This window comes from Acomys minous, assembly GCF_964271855.1.
Source record: "Acomys minous genome assembly, chromosome: 16".
Lineage (NCBI taxonomy): Eukaryota > Metazoa > Chordata > Mammalia > Rodentia > Muridae > Acomys > Acomys minous.
Genome location: NC_140498.1, coordinates 19,305,129 through 19,320,860, shown reverse-complemented (window position 1 = coordinate 19,320,860; position 15,732 = coordinate 19,305,129). Strand labels below are relative to the sequence as shown.

The 15,732-nt window shown below is 47.1% G+C and overlaps 1 protein-coding gene across 10 annotated transcripts in view; it reads right to left on the bottom strand.

Annotated features, from left to right (window-relative positions):
* Positions 1–222: 222 nt before the first annotated feature.
* Positions 223–15,732, bottom strand: part of TCF7 (transcription factor 7) — a 35,264-nt gene continuing 19,754 nt past the window's right edge. Inside the window, exons 4-13 of one of the 10 annotated variants that reach the window (XM_084764147.1) lie at positions 14,570–14,681; positions 13,052–13,142; positions 11,498–11,590; positions 11,261–11,365; positions 10,359–10,478; positions 9,456–9,618; positions 9,248–9,355; positions 8,722–8,770; positions 7,623–7,695; positions 223–6,402 (exon numbers count right to left, since the gene is read on the bottom strand). In XM_084764147.1, the coding sequence (XP_084620273.1) occupies positions 6,114–6,402; positions 7,623–7,695; positions 8,722–8,770; positions 9,248–9,355; positions 9,456–9,618; positions 10,359–10,478; positions 11,261–11,365; positions 11,498–11,590; positions 13,052–13,142; positions 14,570–14,681 (1,203 nt within the window). In that variant the 3' untranslated portion in view covers positions 223–6,113. Of the gene's footprint in view, positions 6,426–7,622; positions 7,696–8,721; positions 8,771–9,247; positions 9,356–9,455; positions 9,619–10,358; positions 10,479–11,260; positions 11,366–11,497; positions 11,591–13,051; positions 13,143–14,569; positions 14,682–15,732 lie in introns of all 10 variants that reach the window. The other 9 variants (XM_084764149.1, XM_084764144.1, XM_084764148.1 and 6 more) reach the window with 9 other exon arrangements.

Genomic DNA, 15,732 nt, shown 5'->3' with positions numbered 1-15,732 from the left:
TAATTAACTTCAGTGAGCCTCTCAAAGTTGGCTTTGTAAATAAGGCAACTTCTGAGAAGTATTCTGAAATAGAATTAAGAAAAGGTCTTTGTTCATGGGTTGGAAACTGGAACAAGGCAACTTGAAGTTAATGTAGGGAGTGAGGTTGTTAGGACGTCTTCCCACCTCTTTGCTTCTGGGAAGCTTATGTGCAGCTGGTCCCTATTAATTGGATCTGAGATCTTGTTTTTTTAATTTTCAGTCTCAGTTTTGAATATGTTGCCTAGAGACTTAGTTCACTACCCAGTTTGTGGGGTTTTTTTTTGGGGGTGGTGCGGGGATCTGTAACTAGACAATTTGTTAGCTTTTCACTTAAAAAAACACTTTCTGTGGTATGTCATCTTTTTACTATCAAGTGTTCCCACATGGGAAAACACACTACTTGCATGTAAAAAGTAATTTAACCTTTAACAAAGTGTATGGCAAAAACTCAGAAAATAGCCATCCTAAGTCAAGATGCTTTTCAATAAAAAGTAATACAGTAGGTAGTAAACAGTTGCTTTTGTGGATGTAAATGTGTTTCTTCACTTACTAAATGAGTTAAATATGGTTATTTTTTTAATTGAAGAGATTCTTGTGGACAGTGGAGCATGCCTTTAATTCCATCACTGGGAAGCAAAGGCAGGTAGATCTCTGAGTTTGAGACCAGCCTGATCTACAGAGCAAGTTCTAGAACAGCCAGGGCTACACAGAGAAACCCTGTCTCAAAAAAGCAGTGCTTAGGTTTTGTTTTTGTTCTTCTGGTTTTTCAGACAGGGTTTCTCTGTGTAGCCTTGGCTGTCCTGGACTCACCTCGTAGACCAGGCTGGCGTCAAACTCACAGAGATCCACCAGCCTATGCCTCCCGAGTGCTGGGATTAAAGGCATGTGCCTGTATTACCCAGTTTAGTAACACTGCTTGTATGGAAAAACTCAAGTCTTCGCTAAAAGCTCTAGGATTATTATTATATATTGTGTTTATAAAGCAAATGTCAACTTCTAAGAACAATAGCCTTTTTTGAGGCTGAGAGGAGGAAGTGCCAGGTCTTGGTGTGTGACCCAGGCTGATCTCAACTCATGACATAGCAGTCTTAATTTCAGCATCTCCAGTGGCTGGAATTGCCTGGGTTTATTGTAGGTTTTGTAATTTAATAAGCCAAGAATTTGAAGAATGGCAGTAGGGACATCACTGTCTGTTTTCAAAGATGGAATGGGCAGAGGACGTGCTGAGTATGTTTGCTCCTTGATTTTTTTGAAAGCTATAGCCTAGTCTTTCTTGGTGGCTGCTGTAGATTCTCTCACTATATAATATACTGCTATATTGGTCTATATTAAATTTCCTTCTCCCAAGAACCTGATCTGAGAATGCTCAATAGTCTCAATATGATTTCTACTCTTTTAGACAAATGAAAAATAATCTTAGGGTCCAGGTAGATAGATTTGATAGCTTATCTGAGGGAAGGTTGGCAATTTGTGTCTGCTGTTCACCAAACAGGTATAGGTGTTGGTGTTGAGCTCTTTTCCAGGCTTATATTAAACTGGAAGTCTTTTCCTCCTTCTGCCAAGTACTCATTCCTTTAATTTGTCTACCAAGTGTTTTCCAGGCTGCCACCTGCAGTGAGGGACCCATTATCCATAGAACTGGACCTCACTCTTCAGGGGTGTATTTTCACTTTGCGTCTTTTTTTTTTTTTTAAACTTTTTTCTAAACATGTTTTCAAGACAGCCTTGGCTGTCCAGGAACTTGTGTGGATTACCACCACCCGGTTCCTCCCTGCCCCCAATTTTTGAAACAGGATTTTTCTGTGTAGACCAGGCTGGCCCCAGATTCATGGAGATCTGCCTGCCTCTGCTTCCTAAGTGCTGAGATTAAAGGTTCCACACTCCCACTCCTTTCTCCTTTTTAACACTGACTTGAAGGTGGTAGTGGAAGCTGGAGTCTTGCCTCCATTGCTTCAGTCCTGCATGGCCCTGAGCACGTTGAAAACATCTGCTATGATTTTAGCCTTTCGGTCTTGTTTTTTATGATCATTGATCTAGGACTTGGAGGCCCCATCATGGCCCGGCATACCTTTACTTAGCAGCACCTTTCCATGCACTCCTAAGGATCAGAAGTGAGAAACCCCATGAAGTAGATGAGTTAGATGCAGAAAGAGATTGAGAGGAAACTCATAGCCTTGGTATTTGAACCTATGACTTTTTATATGCCAGGCAAATATTCTACTAACAGAGCTACATCCTAGATTTTTTGTCAGATTGGTGATTGGCAGCTAAGACTGAAGAATGTCATTTTCTGCCTGTACCCATAAAAGTGCATAGCTACCACTTACAATTCAGTGCAATGCTGGAAACTCCTGTGACAGTAGTTTGGCCTGTCATCTTTTATTTTATGTACCCCTTCCTGCAAGGACTTGATCCCAGGGTCTTGTGTTTATTAGCTCTAAATTCTCATACCCTAGAAGAAAGTTACCTTGTAACTATAGTAGTATCTTCACAGCTTTTTCGTTTGATTTTGGTTTTTCAAGACAAGGTTTCTCTGTAGCCTTGGCTGTCCTTTGTAGACCTGAACTCAACAGCACTTCGCCTGTCTGCCTCCCCAAGTGCTGGGATTAAAGGCATGTACCACACGACTGGCCAGATCTTTTAAGAATTTTGTAATTTGTGTGTGCACAAACATGTACATTAAGGAGCTCATATAAGAGGTCAGAGAACCTTGGAGTAATTTCTCAACAAATGAAGCTCAGGTCACCCTGCTTGCCAGCAAACTGCTTTGATTTTGAAGTAGGGTCTGACTCTGTACTTGAAGTGGGCCTTTAACTTTGAATCCTATGGAATATTGGTATTACTGACTTTTTAAACTCCTAAAGCCTAAAGAGCTTCTCCCATCTTGTGTGCTATTCTCTCAATGTAGCCAAGGCTAGCCTATAGCTTAGTGTGTACCCTTGTGTTCTTCTGTGTTCACCTCCCAAGTAATTACAGTACTGGAAGCACAGAGGAACTTGAAGAAAGCTCTGAAGAGACCCAAGGAAGCTAGCATAGCCTTCCTAACCACAGAGAAAAGCCAGCTCAGTTTTATATAATTAATTTAGGGTCTTAATTAAATTCTTGACACACTGGCCTGGCAAGTAGGATTTAACATGGTCTTGCAGTTCTTGCCCCTTCTATTTTCCCAGGCAGATGCAGGAAAGAGCAGAAAGTAAAGTGATATTCCATTTCTGTCTACTAGGCTAGGTGTTCTTAACCCTGTTTTTTCCTTAGCAGAAATACGACTGATTTGGCTTGGGTTCCACAGCCAAAAGGAACTTGAGATACAGGTGTATCTCAGAAGAGTCTAGTCACTGGGCTTGGAAATTGGGAGCCATAGGAAGGCCTTGATAGCTTGCTACACTCCGCTCTCACTATCCATTCAGCACAGAATGGGAAGCAGCTACAGCAGAGGGGAGCAGTTAAGATAATGTATTGCAGGGAAGTCCTAGGTATGTGCCAGTTGTCGTGTAGGTCAGGAGGGCTAGGGGGATATCCAGTTTTCTAATGTCTCCGAAAATTAGGTTGGTTCTTGGATGGCTGTGTGAAGAGGTTGGAGTGAGATTTAGGTTTCCATTCTCAGGCCCTTAAGACCTCCTCAGGTCTCAGGAATGTAGCACTGACTTGGGAGGATTCAAATTTTGTTTTTGGAGTCTCTTTCTAAAGGGTTGCTTTGAACAAAGTTGCCAATGTGTCCAACACACACACTAGCTCTGCACTCCACAGAGAGTGTATTGTTCATGTACTTGGTGTACTCTAAAGGACACACCAGATCAGATACAAAAACCTGGTAAGAATGTAGTTTGAAAAAAATTTTAAACAACTAGGCCCACAGAACAGAAATCTTTAAATTATGACAGATGTCCAACGACTGCTTGGTCATCTTTAGCATCCTGCTTAGAAAGACGTCAAAGCCCAGGAGTATAATTCCCAGTGGCCTATATAAGCACTTTGGGATGTAAATGCAAATATTCTGTGAGCTGAATATTCAGGGAAAGCTGCAATGCAGGATAATGGTCTGGTCAAGCTGTCCTTGAACATACATTGTCTAATGGTTGCCCTCCTAAGGTGGCATTTATACCATTTACATTCATGATAGACCTCTAGAAGTTAGCACGGTATACTTGAACATGGTGGAGAGTATGCAAAGTAGTGGTTATCATTCAGACTTCACAGGTCTTATATTGAAACCGGTGGGGAAAATACTTAAAATACTTAGCAGGCAGTCCTTGTAAGAATATTCTTTGTGTAGGACTTTTGTGACATCAAATTTTAAGACTGGATTGCTCATTTTCCTTGAGGTAAGTAAGGAGTGTCTTTTTGTTCTCTCTGCCCTTAGAGGAAAGTAGATCCTGAATACATTTCAGGTTGGACTGCCGGATGTCTGAATGGCAACTGCCAACTCATTGGTACACAGGGGTACTGGGGAGTAGACTGGCCTGCCTTAAATTGTAGTGTCAAAGGATTAAGAGTAGAGCTTGAAAAGTGAGCTCAGCTGTGGTGATCAGGACCAAGCCCCTGTAGGTGATAGAGAGGTTTTTTTGTTTTCTGCAGTTGGGCAGCCATGGGATCTTTGTACATACTAGGAAATACACTTTAGGGTTTGTGGTAGAAGAAATGGAACATTAGTAGGCACTGTTAATTCAAACAGCTTATTATTGAAAAACCCAGTAAAAAGAATCTTTATTCTCATGTTTAAAAAAAGTTTTTCTATGACAATGCATTAACAATACAAAAATACTTTGGATACTACATCATTTTTCCTCTTGAGATAAGGTCAGTCTTTATAGCCCTGGTACCTGCCTCTGCCTCCCAAGTGCTGGGATTATAGGTGTATACCACCACACTTGGCCAGTCTTTTTCACGACCTTTAACACTAGACAATAAACATAATCTTTGGATTGAGAAACCAGTGGCTAAAGTAGGAACTAAAGTTTGTTTTGAGGTGTGTGGAATATATGGATAGCCCCTTTTCTTTGGATTCAGGCTATATACAGTAAGAAGACTGCAACAAACAAACAAAAAAAACCCCAGTTAAAACAAACAAGAAACTTGTTTTTTAAGGCTCAGGGTTAAGTTAGGCTCAAAAAGGGTTTCTAGAATGTGGCAATGAACCGTGTCTACCACGACAGGTTTTATGGCCTCCTTGATTTAGTTGTAACAGATCTCTTCCTTCCTGTAGCCCCATAGAGAGACTGAAGCTGGCCAGTTCTAAATGATGAAAGATGGGCTCTGGCTGTTGAGGGCTTGGGATTTGCCCTCCACAGCTGCCCAGGAGCTAACGCTGATGACAGAGGAGCTGGAAATGTAACTGGGAAGGGCCTGATGGGAAGGGTACACTCTGCATGTAGGCCAGCTTCAGTTATTGACTATGGTTTTTATGCTAGTGAGTTCTCAGGAAAGACTTCCAAGTGATTCTAATGAAAGTGGACTACTGCTCACTAGTAGTAGGTAGGTTGGTATTGAGTTGTTGCCAAAGTTGAAAGGCCTAGACATAGCCTATCCCATTCCCTCTTGAAACGACTAAGAACACAGTAAAAAGCTCCCTCTGGCCCAGCTTATAAACAGCAGCTGTTTGTTTTGTTTTTTGTAAACAGAGCTTCTCAGTTTCCTTAAGAGAAGCATTTTTAGACTTTGGTGGCTGGTCAACCACAGAGACATCTTGTGTGACAAACCAGGTATTCTTGGTCCAGGAAGTACTGGTATAGGGAAAGTGTGGCAGAGGGCAAGAGAAGCATCTGTAAGGCAGGCAGCTGAACTCAATCCAGCCCCTCTGACCTGCAGCAAAACCAAACAACTCAAAGCACAGTAGGGACAGCCAGGCAGCAATGAGAAGAGGTGTAGCTGCCATAGGCACCAAGATACCCTTAGTAAGCCAATACAGCTACATAGATCTGATCCCCACCACTTGATTTGATGGCCTCTGGTTCGAGTAGTGCAGCCTTTGTAATCTTCACCACTTTAAGAGGACACCTAGTTGGTTCCATATGATCTGGTCTTGTTGCCATCTCCTTAGTTAGGGGTGAGCCCCTGGAGCAAGCCTGGTGTTCTGTGCCTAGCAAGCAAGGCAGCTAGGCCGCTTGTCTTTGAGATTCTTGTTGCTGTACTTGTGTATTCTTGAGGGGGGTCTTTGGGGACTCCGGGGCTGGAAGAATGAGAGCTGTAGAGTGACCTGAGAATGTTGGTGCTGGCTCCACTGCACTAGCAAGCAGTTCTGTGGGGAAGGGGGGCAGCAGAAGATATGAGGGTGAGTCCTGTGAAGCTGGGGACCGGGGATAGCCTAGAGCACTGTCATCGGAAGGAACGGGGCTGGGGCAGCGGTCTTCTCCGGGTAAGTACCGAATGCATTTCTTTTTCCTCCTAGGAATAGTGAAGAGAGTTATCTGTAAACAGAGGGTGAATCCATAGTCATACACCACAAACAAAATAATGGCTGCTCTTGAACAGGCCTGGCTAACCACTTTGTCCTCTTTCCACAGCCAGGGAAACTATGCCCATTCCTTTAGCCCTACAGGGCCCAGGCCTAGGACAAGTGCATTACACAAAACAGCCACAAGGTGGCAAGAGGAACCTTTTTAGGCATCCTCATGTTGTCCAGGGGAACTATCTCGTAGTTTGGGTCTTCATGAATATTTATAGAGATTAGATAGGCATTAAGGTAAGGGGCTGTGATGCTTGTAAGCAAGCTTGGTTCTCACACCAGGTTAGTATAAGAAATGCATGGTAACTATTGCTTAAATAACTCTAGCGTTCTGGGGGTAGTTTGTCTTTTGCTCTTTGTTTTAAATGGGTTACGAGTGTACACCCATCCCCAGCTATAGTTTGTCTTGAGCAGCACAAATGGATGGAATAGGACCTCTTCTAGGAATGGAGTCTCCATTTCCTTCTATGAGCACATGACACACACAATTGTTTCCCCAAGATAATGCTTCTCTCCTCTTAGCCTCTGCTTCCTTTGTTGGGGTTATCAGGTACAAGATGGCAAGTTACACACTGCCCGGTGATCAAACTATTTCCAAGAGTCTCTGATACCATCACCTCATTTTCCTTAATCAGGAATTCTATAGTAAAGAAAGAAGCTGGGCATGGGGGCGCACAACTTTAATCCCAGCACTTGGTGGAAGCAGGTGTATCTCCAAATTCGAGGCCAGCCTGGTCTACAAAGTCTGGGACAGCTAGGGCTACACAGAGAAACCCTGTCACGGGGGAAAGAAATGAGGGAGTTTGTAGATCTTAATCACTTTTGGGCTAGATGTAGAGGCTCAGGCCACCCAATGTGTCACAGATTTGCTTCCTGGGGACCTGGGAAAAAAACATGGCTGGTACCAGAACCACCTTAGCTTATGTATGCCTTTCCTTCTAGAACACTATTTCTCCCTCTCTACTGACTCACTTAGACCAGTCATCTCCATAAGCTTGTTCATTGTTCATTTGTATTCTTAGAAGGCATGAGTTCTCTTCTCTACAGGGCTTGCTAGGGGACTGAGGGACCAAAAGAGGGGGCTGCAGACCCGGCAGAACATGTGCAACAAGGGAAGCAGCTTGAAGCAAAAGGAGAATGATGGTGGGGACAAACCCACCTGCACGGACCACACCAATCCGTCTGCTGGTTGAGGCCAAAGCGAGCACGACATTTCTTAGGCGAGCCAGGGTCTGCTCACAGCCATGCCAGAGGGGCAGAACAGGGCAGAGGGCGAGCAGGCAGGTAGCAGGGCAGAACAGGGCCCAGAGAGAAGAGTTAACATCAGTGTTAGCCAGTTACAGACACCCCATAGCCCCCACAGACAGAATGGACCTCTCCATGGCATAGCCAGCCCCAGGGGAAGCCTTAGGACCCAGAGCAAGGTATGAGAAAAGGCAGTCATCCAGTTGGACAAGAGTCAGTGGAAGAATGATGGAATGTGGAGGGGGTCCTCATGCTACCCACCCTTGGCTGATCATCCTTCTAGCACAGAGGCTCTAGAATTGCATAGGGGACCTTTATCTTGGGGCTGTCTGTTCCCTTCCCCCAACTACCTGCATGTTTAATGCAATTTTTCTTCATTCTTGTCAATGTCCTATCTCCCTCTGGCCCATATCCTAATATGGCTGAAGGTACAGTGTCATTATACCTAATAGAAAAACCTGTTCCTATCGTCAGAGAAAGGGCTAGGGTATTTCTTCCTGTCCTACCCTAGTCCTAGGCTCCAGCTTTCCTGTATGGGGGCAACACAGTTGAGAATGTCATGGCTTGTCAGAGATAGGAACCTGCCTACAGCAGGGTGGGTTCTCGGGGCTCTCTGCATCCCTATGCACTGCTGTGAGAAGTGGGAACTAGTGATGGGGAAGTTGCCAGGTACCTGTCAGCAGGCTGTGTGCTTACTGTTGGGTCCTGGCTGACGTTTTTGGTTTAGACATAGAACCTCATTAGTTTCTCTAGTAGAACCTAGCTGTGAGTAGAGCTGGCATAGGGGTATCATGTGCAGTAGTTGGGTTCTGTGGCTCTGTTCCTACAGTTAACGCTGTTACTTGCACATGGAATTAGACTTAAAGAGACAGAGCTGTTTTCAGAGGGCTCAGGCCTTGAAGGTTCCTGGCTGAGTATTCCACCCCACCCTCTGGGCCAGAGCAAGGCTGCTCCTGAAATGGGACTGTAGCTGGAGAGGAACCTCAATTGTTATTACTGAAGCAAGGCCTTACCTGTGGTGGATTCCTGATGCTTTTCCCTTGACCGCCTCTTCTTCTTTCCCTGCAGGAACAAGAGAAGATAGTTGGTTCCAGGAAGTGGACACTGGGCTATCTCTAGCCCGTTACCTCTGGGATTCCAAGTCAATAGGCCTCTCCTACTTTGGGGTTCCTCTTTCTTGACTGTAGTTCTTGCAAGGCTACTGTTGATAGGGTACATGTAAGGGGTCCTTCCCTCTTTCAATCTTATCTCCCATTTGGGTACAGGAGGGATTTTCAGGGCCCGCCCTTCACCTTCTATCATGGCCAAACAAAATACTGGGCAACAGTTCCGTAAGTGAATGCATAGAATGCATTCTGGAGTGGAGAGCTGCCTTTAAGGGAAGTTGCTTAAGCTTTCTTCTGAAATAATCTTGGGCTCCCTGTCTTACTTTGCCCATACTCTAAAGACAACTCCCCTTCCCACGTTGAGGTTGTTGCCTTGGGTATGCACCTCAAAGGTTCCCCCACCCACCCCTGTGGTGTATTGCTAGTCACTCACGTAGTTATCCCGCGCTGACCAGCCTGGGTATAACTGCATGTGCAGCTGCCTTTCCTTGCGCGCCAGTTCATAGTACTTGGCCTGCTCTTCTCGAGATAGTGCATGCCACTGCATGGAACCAGGGTGGAGTATCAGGGAGTTAGGAAGCTGTACCAGGGTGAAAGGGATTGGGGGCAATCCCTGCCAGCCCACTTGCCCATGGCCTCACCCTGCGACCCAGGATCTGGTTGATGGCAGCGCTCTCCTTGAGTGTGCACTCTGCAATGACCTTGGCTCTCATCTCCTTCATGTAAAGCATGAAGGCATTGAGGGGTTTTTTGATGATTGGCTTCTTTGCCTCCTTCTCTGCCTTGGGCTCTGCCTGTGTTTTCCTGGGGCATACAACCAGATGATATTACTTGGAAAGTGCCCCCACCCCAGCAGTGACTATTAACTATTGCCACCACTCTTTTTTGTTTTGTTGGGTTTCTTGAGGCAGGGCTTCTCTGAGTAGCCCTGGACAACCTGGGACTCACTATGTAGACCAGGCTGGCAGAGATCCACCTGCTTCTGCCTTCCAACTGATGGGACTAAAGGCCAGCTCCACCACTCTTTATGTAGCTGTTTGTAAGTAGAATCTTCGACTTGCCCTACGTGAGTGAGCAGAGAGTGAAGTAACTGTTCAAGAATACCATAGCCACAGCTGGGTGCAGTGGCACACACCTGTAATCCCAGCACTTGGGGAGGCAAGCAGATCTCTGTGAGTTCAAGGTCAGCCTGGTCTACAAAGAAACAGAAACCTTGTATTGGGGGTAGGGGGCAATACTGTAGCCATGTGGGAAAAACACAGTGAGACTCATCCCCTTCTTGGCTCAAAAAAAGTTTTCGTTCCTTATCTCCCCCTGCATCCCCTGCCCCACCCCCCACCCCCCACCCCTAGACAGCACAGCAACTGTTAGTGTCAAAGCCATGGGAAAACTTGACAGAGCCCTCCAGGCAGTCCTCTGAGATGCCAGGAAGGGGGCCTTGGACCTGGTGGAAGGCACGGATGTCCTGGCTGATCAAACCACTCTGCTCACCTGCCTGGCTCACACCTTCTTGTCCCCTCCTCCCAGCCTGTGTTTTAACTCACAGGCTTCGGTCATATGGCTGCAGCTCCTGCTTCCCTGAGGAGGGCACAATGGCCGGGTGAGGGATGGCTGCTGGGTGTCCAGGTACCCCAGATCCCAGCATCAAGGATGGATGTGTGAACCTGGAGGCAGGATGAAAGGCAACACTAAACCAGAAATTTGGGCTAGACTTTCAACACACATTGAGGTCCCTGCACAGAGGACACAAGTACACACATATGTATACACAGACATTGCAAAAGATTCACGGATGTGCTATTCAGGTGGTTATTAATCCTGCACCTATGAACAACCTCAGGAGCCTGTGGCTACCTGTGGGCCTTTATGCTCTCCCACTTTACTGCTCCAGGCTCCTCTCCACACAACAGACTGAAAGAATGCTTCTGGCCTACTCCAGCTCAAGTTTCCTGCTAGACAATAGTATAAAACTTAGCCTGTTTCTTGAGGCCTTTACAACCCTAAGGAGCCATACTACATCTCTCTCCACCTTCCTTCTTCCCTGTCACCGTTATACCCCGAACCCTCAGCTAGCTCCAGCTTCTGTGTCCACTTTTCTTAGGAATTGCTTCCCATAATCCTCTCTCACCCACCATGCCTGGTTGAGGTCTCCTTGAGGCTTGTCGTTAGCCCAGGTGACCCATTCAGCTGTTGGTGCTGTATCTCTACCTCCTACCCTAGGCTGCTGAAAATGGCTTGCCTGGCACTAGATGTGTCACTAGGAGAAGGAGCTTAATGAAGGGGAGTGTATATATACACTCAACCCCACCCCTCTTTCCTGCTGTGTGGAGACTATTCTGCCCTTTGCTGCTTACAGAGGCTAGGGACACTATCTAAAAGGTGCTGCCATGGCTTGGGCAGAACTCAGAGGATGCCCAGCAGGGATGAGCAGTAGAACTATGTTAACCATATACTCATTGCTTGCTGTCCTGGCCGCTCTGGGATGCTCTGTCCAGTGTGGCGTGGGATGAGGCTTCTAGTTGTATCCTTAGGCACAGAGCAGCATGGGACTCTGAAGTTGCAGACAAACAGATGGACAAACAGCTAACACAGGGTAAGCATTGGTCTGAATATTAGCCCTGTGGGGGCACTGAAGCCTGGGCAACAGGAAGCAGGGGCCTGGCTGTAGGGATAGGGGACTCACCTGGGATAGGGGGCGCCAGGGGCTGCAGTGGGGGCAGGGAAGTGCTGTCTATATCCGCAGGAAGGGGACAGGGGGTAGAGAGGAGGGCTGGGCCTGTGGTTGGGAGAGACAGCTGTTAGCCGTCTGACTGCTAGCCAGACATGGGAAGGACTTCTGTACCTTGTGTGATGGGACTCACATACAGTGTGCTGCATCCATCTGGCAGCCTTCTTGCAGAAGCTGATACTGTATCCCCCCTATTGACACTATCTGTCTGGATTGCTCTTCTGTCCCAATTTTCTTGCTTCAACTCTTAGGTTTTATTCTTTTCTAATGTGCATGACTAGTTTGGCTGCATGTGTGTCTGTGTACCACATGCATGCCTGGTGCTCTAAGAGGTCAAAAGATTGGATTGGATCCTCTAGATATACCATGTGAGTTCTAGGAACCAAACCTGGGTCCTCTGGAAGAGCAGCCTGTGCTCTTTAGTGCTGACTCATCTCTTTAGCTCCTGTTTGAACTCAAAAGCCCAAGGGTCCCAGGTGAATGAGGTGTCTCTCTGGGCTCCTATAATTCCAAGTCAAGACAATGTTAACAGTGCACCGTAACTTCTGGCTTCTTGCCTGGCCATCCACAAGGCAGACTTTTGTTTTTGAAAGGGCAGAGACCTAAGATCATAGTCAGCTCCAGCAGTGTTTCTCTGGCACTCAGATTCCTTCCCAGCACATACAGGTCTCAGTGCAGAGGGTAAAAAGAACCCATGCCTCACCTGGCAGCAGCTAAGAACATAGAGCTTCCCTTCCCTGGGCCTCCATCTTTCCATCAAGGCTGCTGGGGAATAGCCCCTCAAGGTTTAGATTTCCTAGTCATTGCAGCTTCAGGCTTAAGGAACTTAGGAGGCTGTCTAGAGCCTGTTCAGAGCACTGGCCTGGCATCATCAGGGTGAGTGCTGAGTCCCACCTTGGTCCTGAGGGAGATCATGGGGTAGGCTGACTTGTATTAGGTTAGAGACCTGCTCAGGTCACTCTGTGGTTAATGAGTAAAAGGCCAGCCAAGTGGCCTGCTGAGACCTAATTCCAGCTGAGAACAGACTCTAGCCCACAGTCAGGCCTAATCTAGCCTTAGTAGACCCTCCCAGTAGGCTGGTCATGAGTGTGGCTCAAGTGAGCACCAGAAACCAGGAAGGATCCTGTGCCTTATAGGGCTCCACCAAGGATGGGACAGACGAGCAGCAGACACTGAGGCCACCAGGAAGTTACCTGCCTGCTTACCATGCAGCTGTGAAAGGCAGAAGCCTCTCCTTTGGTGGTGGTTTATACCACCTTCTTGCTCAGGTCCAACTTTTCTTCTTCACCTTCTGGAGAATTAGTTGCATTATGGCTGAAGGGAGTGGCCAGCTTTCCTACCTCCCTAAAGGAAATATGGCAAGCTACCTGGGGAATGCTCACAGTCACAAGGAGTGCTAGCTAAGAGCTAGGTTAGGCTAAAGCTTCTGCCTACAGAGACGGGGCAGCTCAGGTCTCAACAACATGGGAGGGCAAATACAGTGTCATTTTTCTCTGGGCTCATACTTACCAGCTTACAGTGTGAGGGAGCTGTCCCATGCTGCCTGATGTCAGTGAGTAAAATCCAGAGAGATCAGGGGTCTGCAGTGGCCTGTGAATTCCTGCAGTGGAAAGGGGCCAAGTAAGCAGGGCACCCTGACCTGTGAGGTTGGGACATTCAGCAGGTACTGTACTTTGGAGCCTTCTACAGAGGCCTCTAAGATCCATTTCCTTTTGCTAGAGGCTGGTTTGTTTAGAACTACCCTGTGGTAATAGCAATGGCCTTCTGACAAAGTTAAGGGACCAAGGACTGAGATGCTGAGTGACTTTGCCTTAGGACACTGGTTGGAGGGAGACAAAGCTTGGAGTTGCTTAGGAATGAGAGGCCAGACTTCACCAGTTCCTAGTGCACTGCTGCTCTGCCTTGGGCGCTTTTGCTTAAGACTCTGACCTGGGTCTTTAGGTAGAAGGCAGCCCCTAGTCTAGAGGAACTTGGCTGAAGAGCCAGGGCTCTACCCAGCCCCAGGATTGAGTCAGCAGGTTTCCCACAGCTGACAATGGTGGATTTCAGAATGACTTTGGCTGAGGCTGAGGTGAATCAGCCATCGCAACCACCACTTTCCATTTTCTCACTGGGGGGATGGGGGGGGTGCTTGAGTTTTACAGCTGCAGCAGTGCAAGGATGCTGCTCTCACACTGGCATGGAGCACCAGAAGCCTCACATTTTGACCTGGTACCACCTCCCCATGCCCTCTGGTGCCCTCAGACTCTCAGTCCCTTTCTGACTTCAAAAACAAAAACTCTCTAAGGCAGGATCTTGTTTTGTAGCCCAAGCTTATCTGGAACTCATTGTGTAGCCCAAGATGGCTTCAAACTTTCAATCCTCCTGCCTCGGCCTTCCAAACTACTCAGATCATAGGTGTATACCACCACATCTGCTTCCTTTCTGACCTTTGCTTTGGGCCCTGGGTTTGCAAAGCCCCAGCTGCTTCTATTACAAAATGTGGGCCGACCTATGTGGCCTCCGAAGCCAGGAACTTAGGCCACGAGTTCCCACCTCAACGGCCTCCCATCTGCAGGCATAAGGTTATTGTGTAATTCAAATGTTAATTTCTGTACCCCCCCCCCCATCCATATCAGGTTGTGATCTTTGTTCTGAGACTCTCCTGTCTCAGTATTATGTAAATACTGCTCCCTAATTGTCCCCTGGTATGCCAATAAAGCAGCTTACAGCCAATCACTGAGCAGAGGGAGTACGGGATTCAGTGATGGGAGAGGTCCAAGAGACATCAGAATATGATCCTGGAGCAGAAAAGCTATAAAATGCAAGTATTTAAAAAAAAAAAAAGTGCAAGTATCTTTGGGATGTAAGCGGGGATGAAGCCAAATTAGCTTAAGGGGTTAAGAATAAAGTAATAACTGCTCAGTTCTTATGCTGTGAGGCTTGTTAATAGAATGGAGCCTCGATTATTTGTGTGATAGCTGGGCTAAGAGAGAAACAAATTTTGTAAGAATAACATTAACACCCACACCCATCCCTGACCCATACCTTGCTTCTGGCTGATGTCTGCAGGTGCAGGCGTGGAGTGTGGACTGCTGAAATGTTCATAGAGCGGAGAAAGCTGGGGAGCACCATGTGGGGGCTGGCCAGCCTTGTTATGCTGAAAAATGACCAGGAGGCTGGTGAACATGGAGTGTTCTGAGGCAGGGGGCCATGAGGCTCAGGAGCATGCAAACCTTCACTGAGTTCTGTGATCAGCCTAGCAGTCAAACTCTTTAGTTTGCCATGGGAAGAGGGCACCTTGTGTCCTGGAGACTACCTATGCAATCCCACCTCTAGTGAGCCTCTTCTGGGACACTCTTTCTCCTGCAACGCCCTTCCTGGTCTCCTGGTCCCAGAGTCTCCTGATTCTATAAGGCTGAATGGCTGGCTGCAGCCTTTTCCTCCTACAGCTCCCAGACTGTCCCACCTCAGTTCTAAGTAGCTAGCACAGGACAGGGATCTCCTTTGGCCCTAACGTGGGTGAGATAAGGTGGTATCTGGCTCCCTCCAGGAACGCCGTTCTGGTTTCCTTAGCACTGCAGGACTCCTACTTTTCAGTAAAGTGGTTCTATGTCAAGGCATGACTCAGAGGGCTGAGAGAGCTCAGCCACAGGGAGTCGCTGGCAGGCCTAGTGTCTTCAGTGCGTGCCCTTGCAGGCCAGTTCTGGGGATATCTGGTATCTACAATCGAGGCTCAGCTTCCTTCCACCCAGACAAACTTGTCTGTGGGGATGCTGCTGGCTGACAGCTCGTGGGAGAATGACTGCTCCCTGTGGCACAAAAGGAAGAAATGAGACATCTTGGGCAAGAGAGTTAGAGAAAACACTTGGGGTAAAGTAGATGAAATCTGTTGCAGGAATGTCAGCGGAACAATTCTTACGTCTTGGGTGTCCTCTCTGGATGTGACTAAGGCCTAGCACAGGTCCCTTGCGTGTGACTTGGCTATTGCCCCCATAGGGTAAAGCCAGAGAAGCTCTAACCAGAGCATGAGGCCTCTAGTTGGGCACAGCTCCAGGATGTCTCCACAGAAGTCCTGGTCTACTGTCTTTCCCTGTATTCCTGCCTCCAGCAGTAAGCTGCACCTTTCAAGTCCTGGGCTATCCAGGCTTTCCTCTGCCTTAGACAAACAAGAGTTATGTCTGAAGCTGGGCATGCTCCTGTTCCCCTTT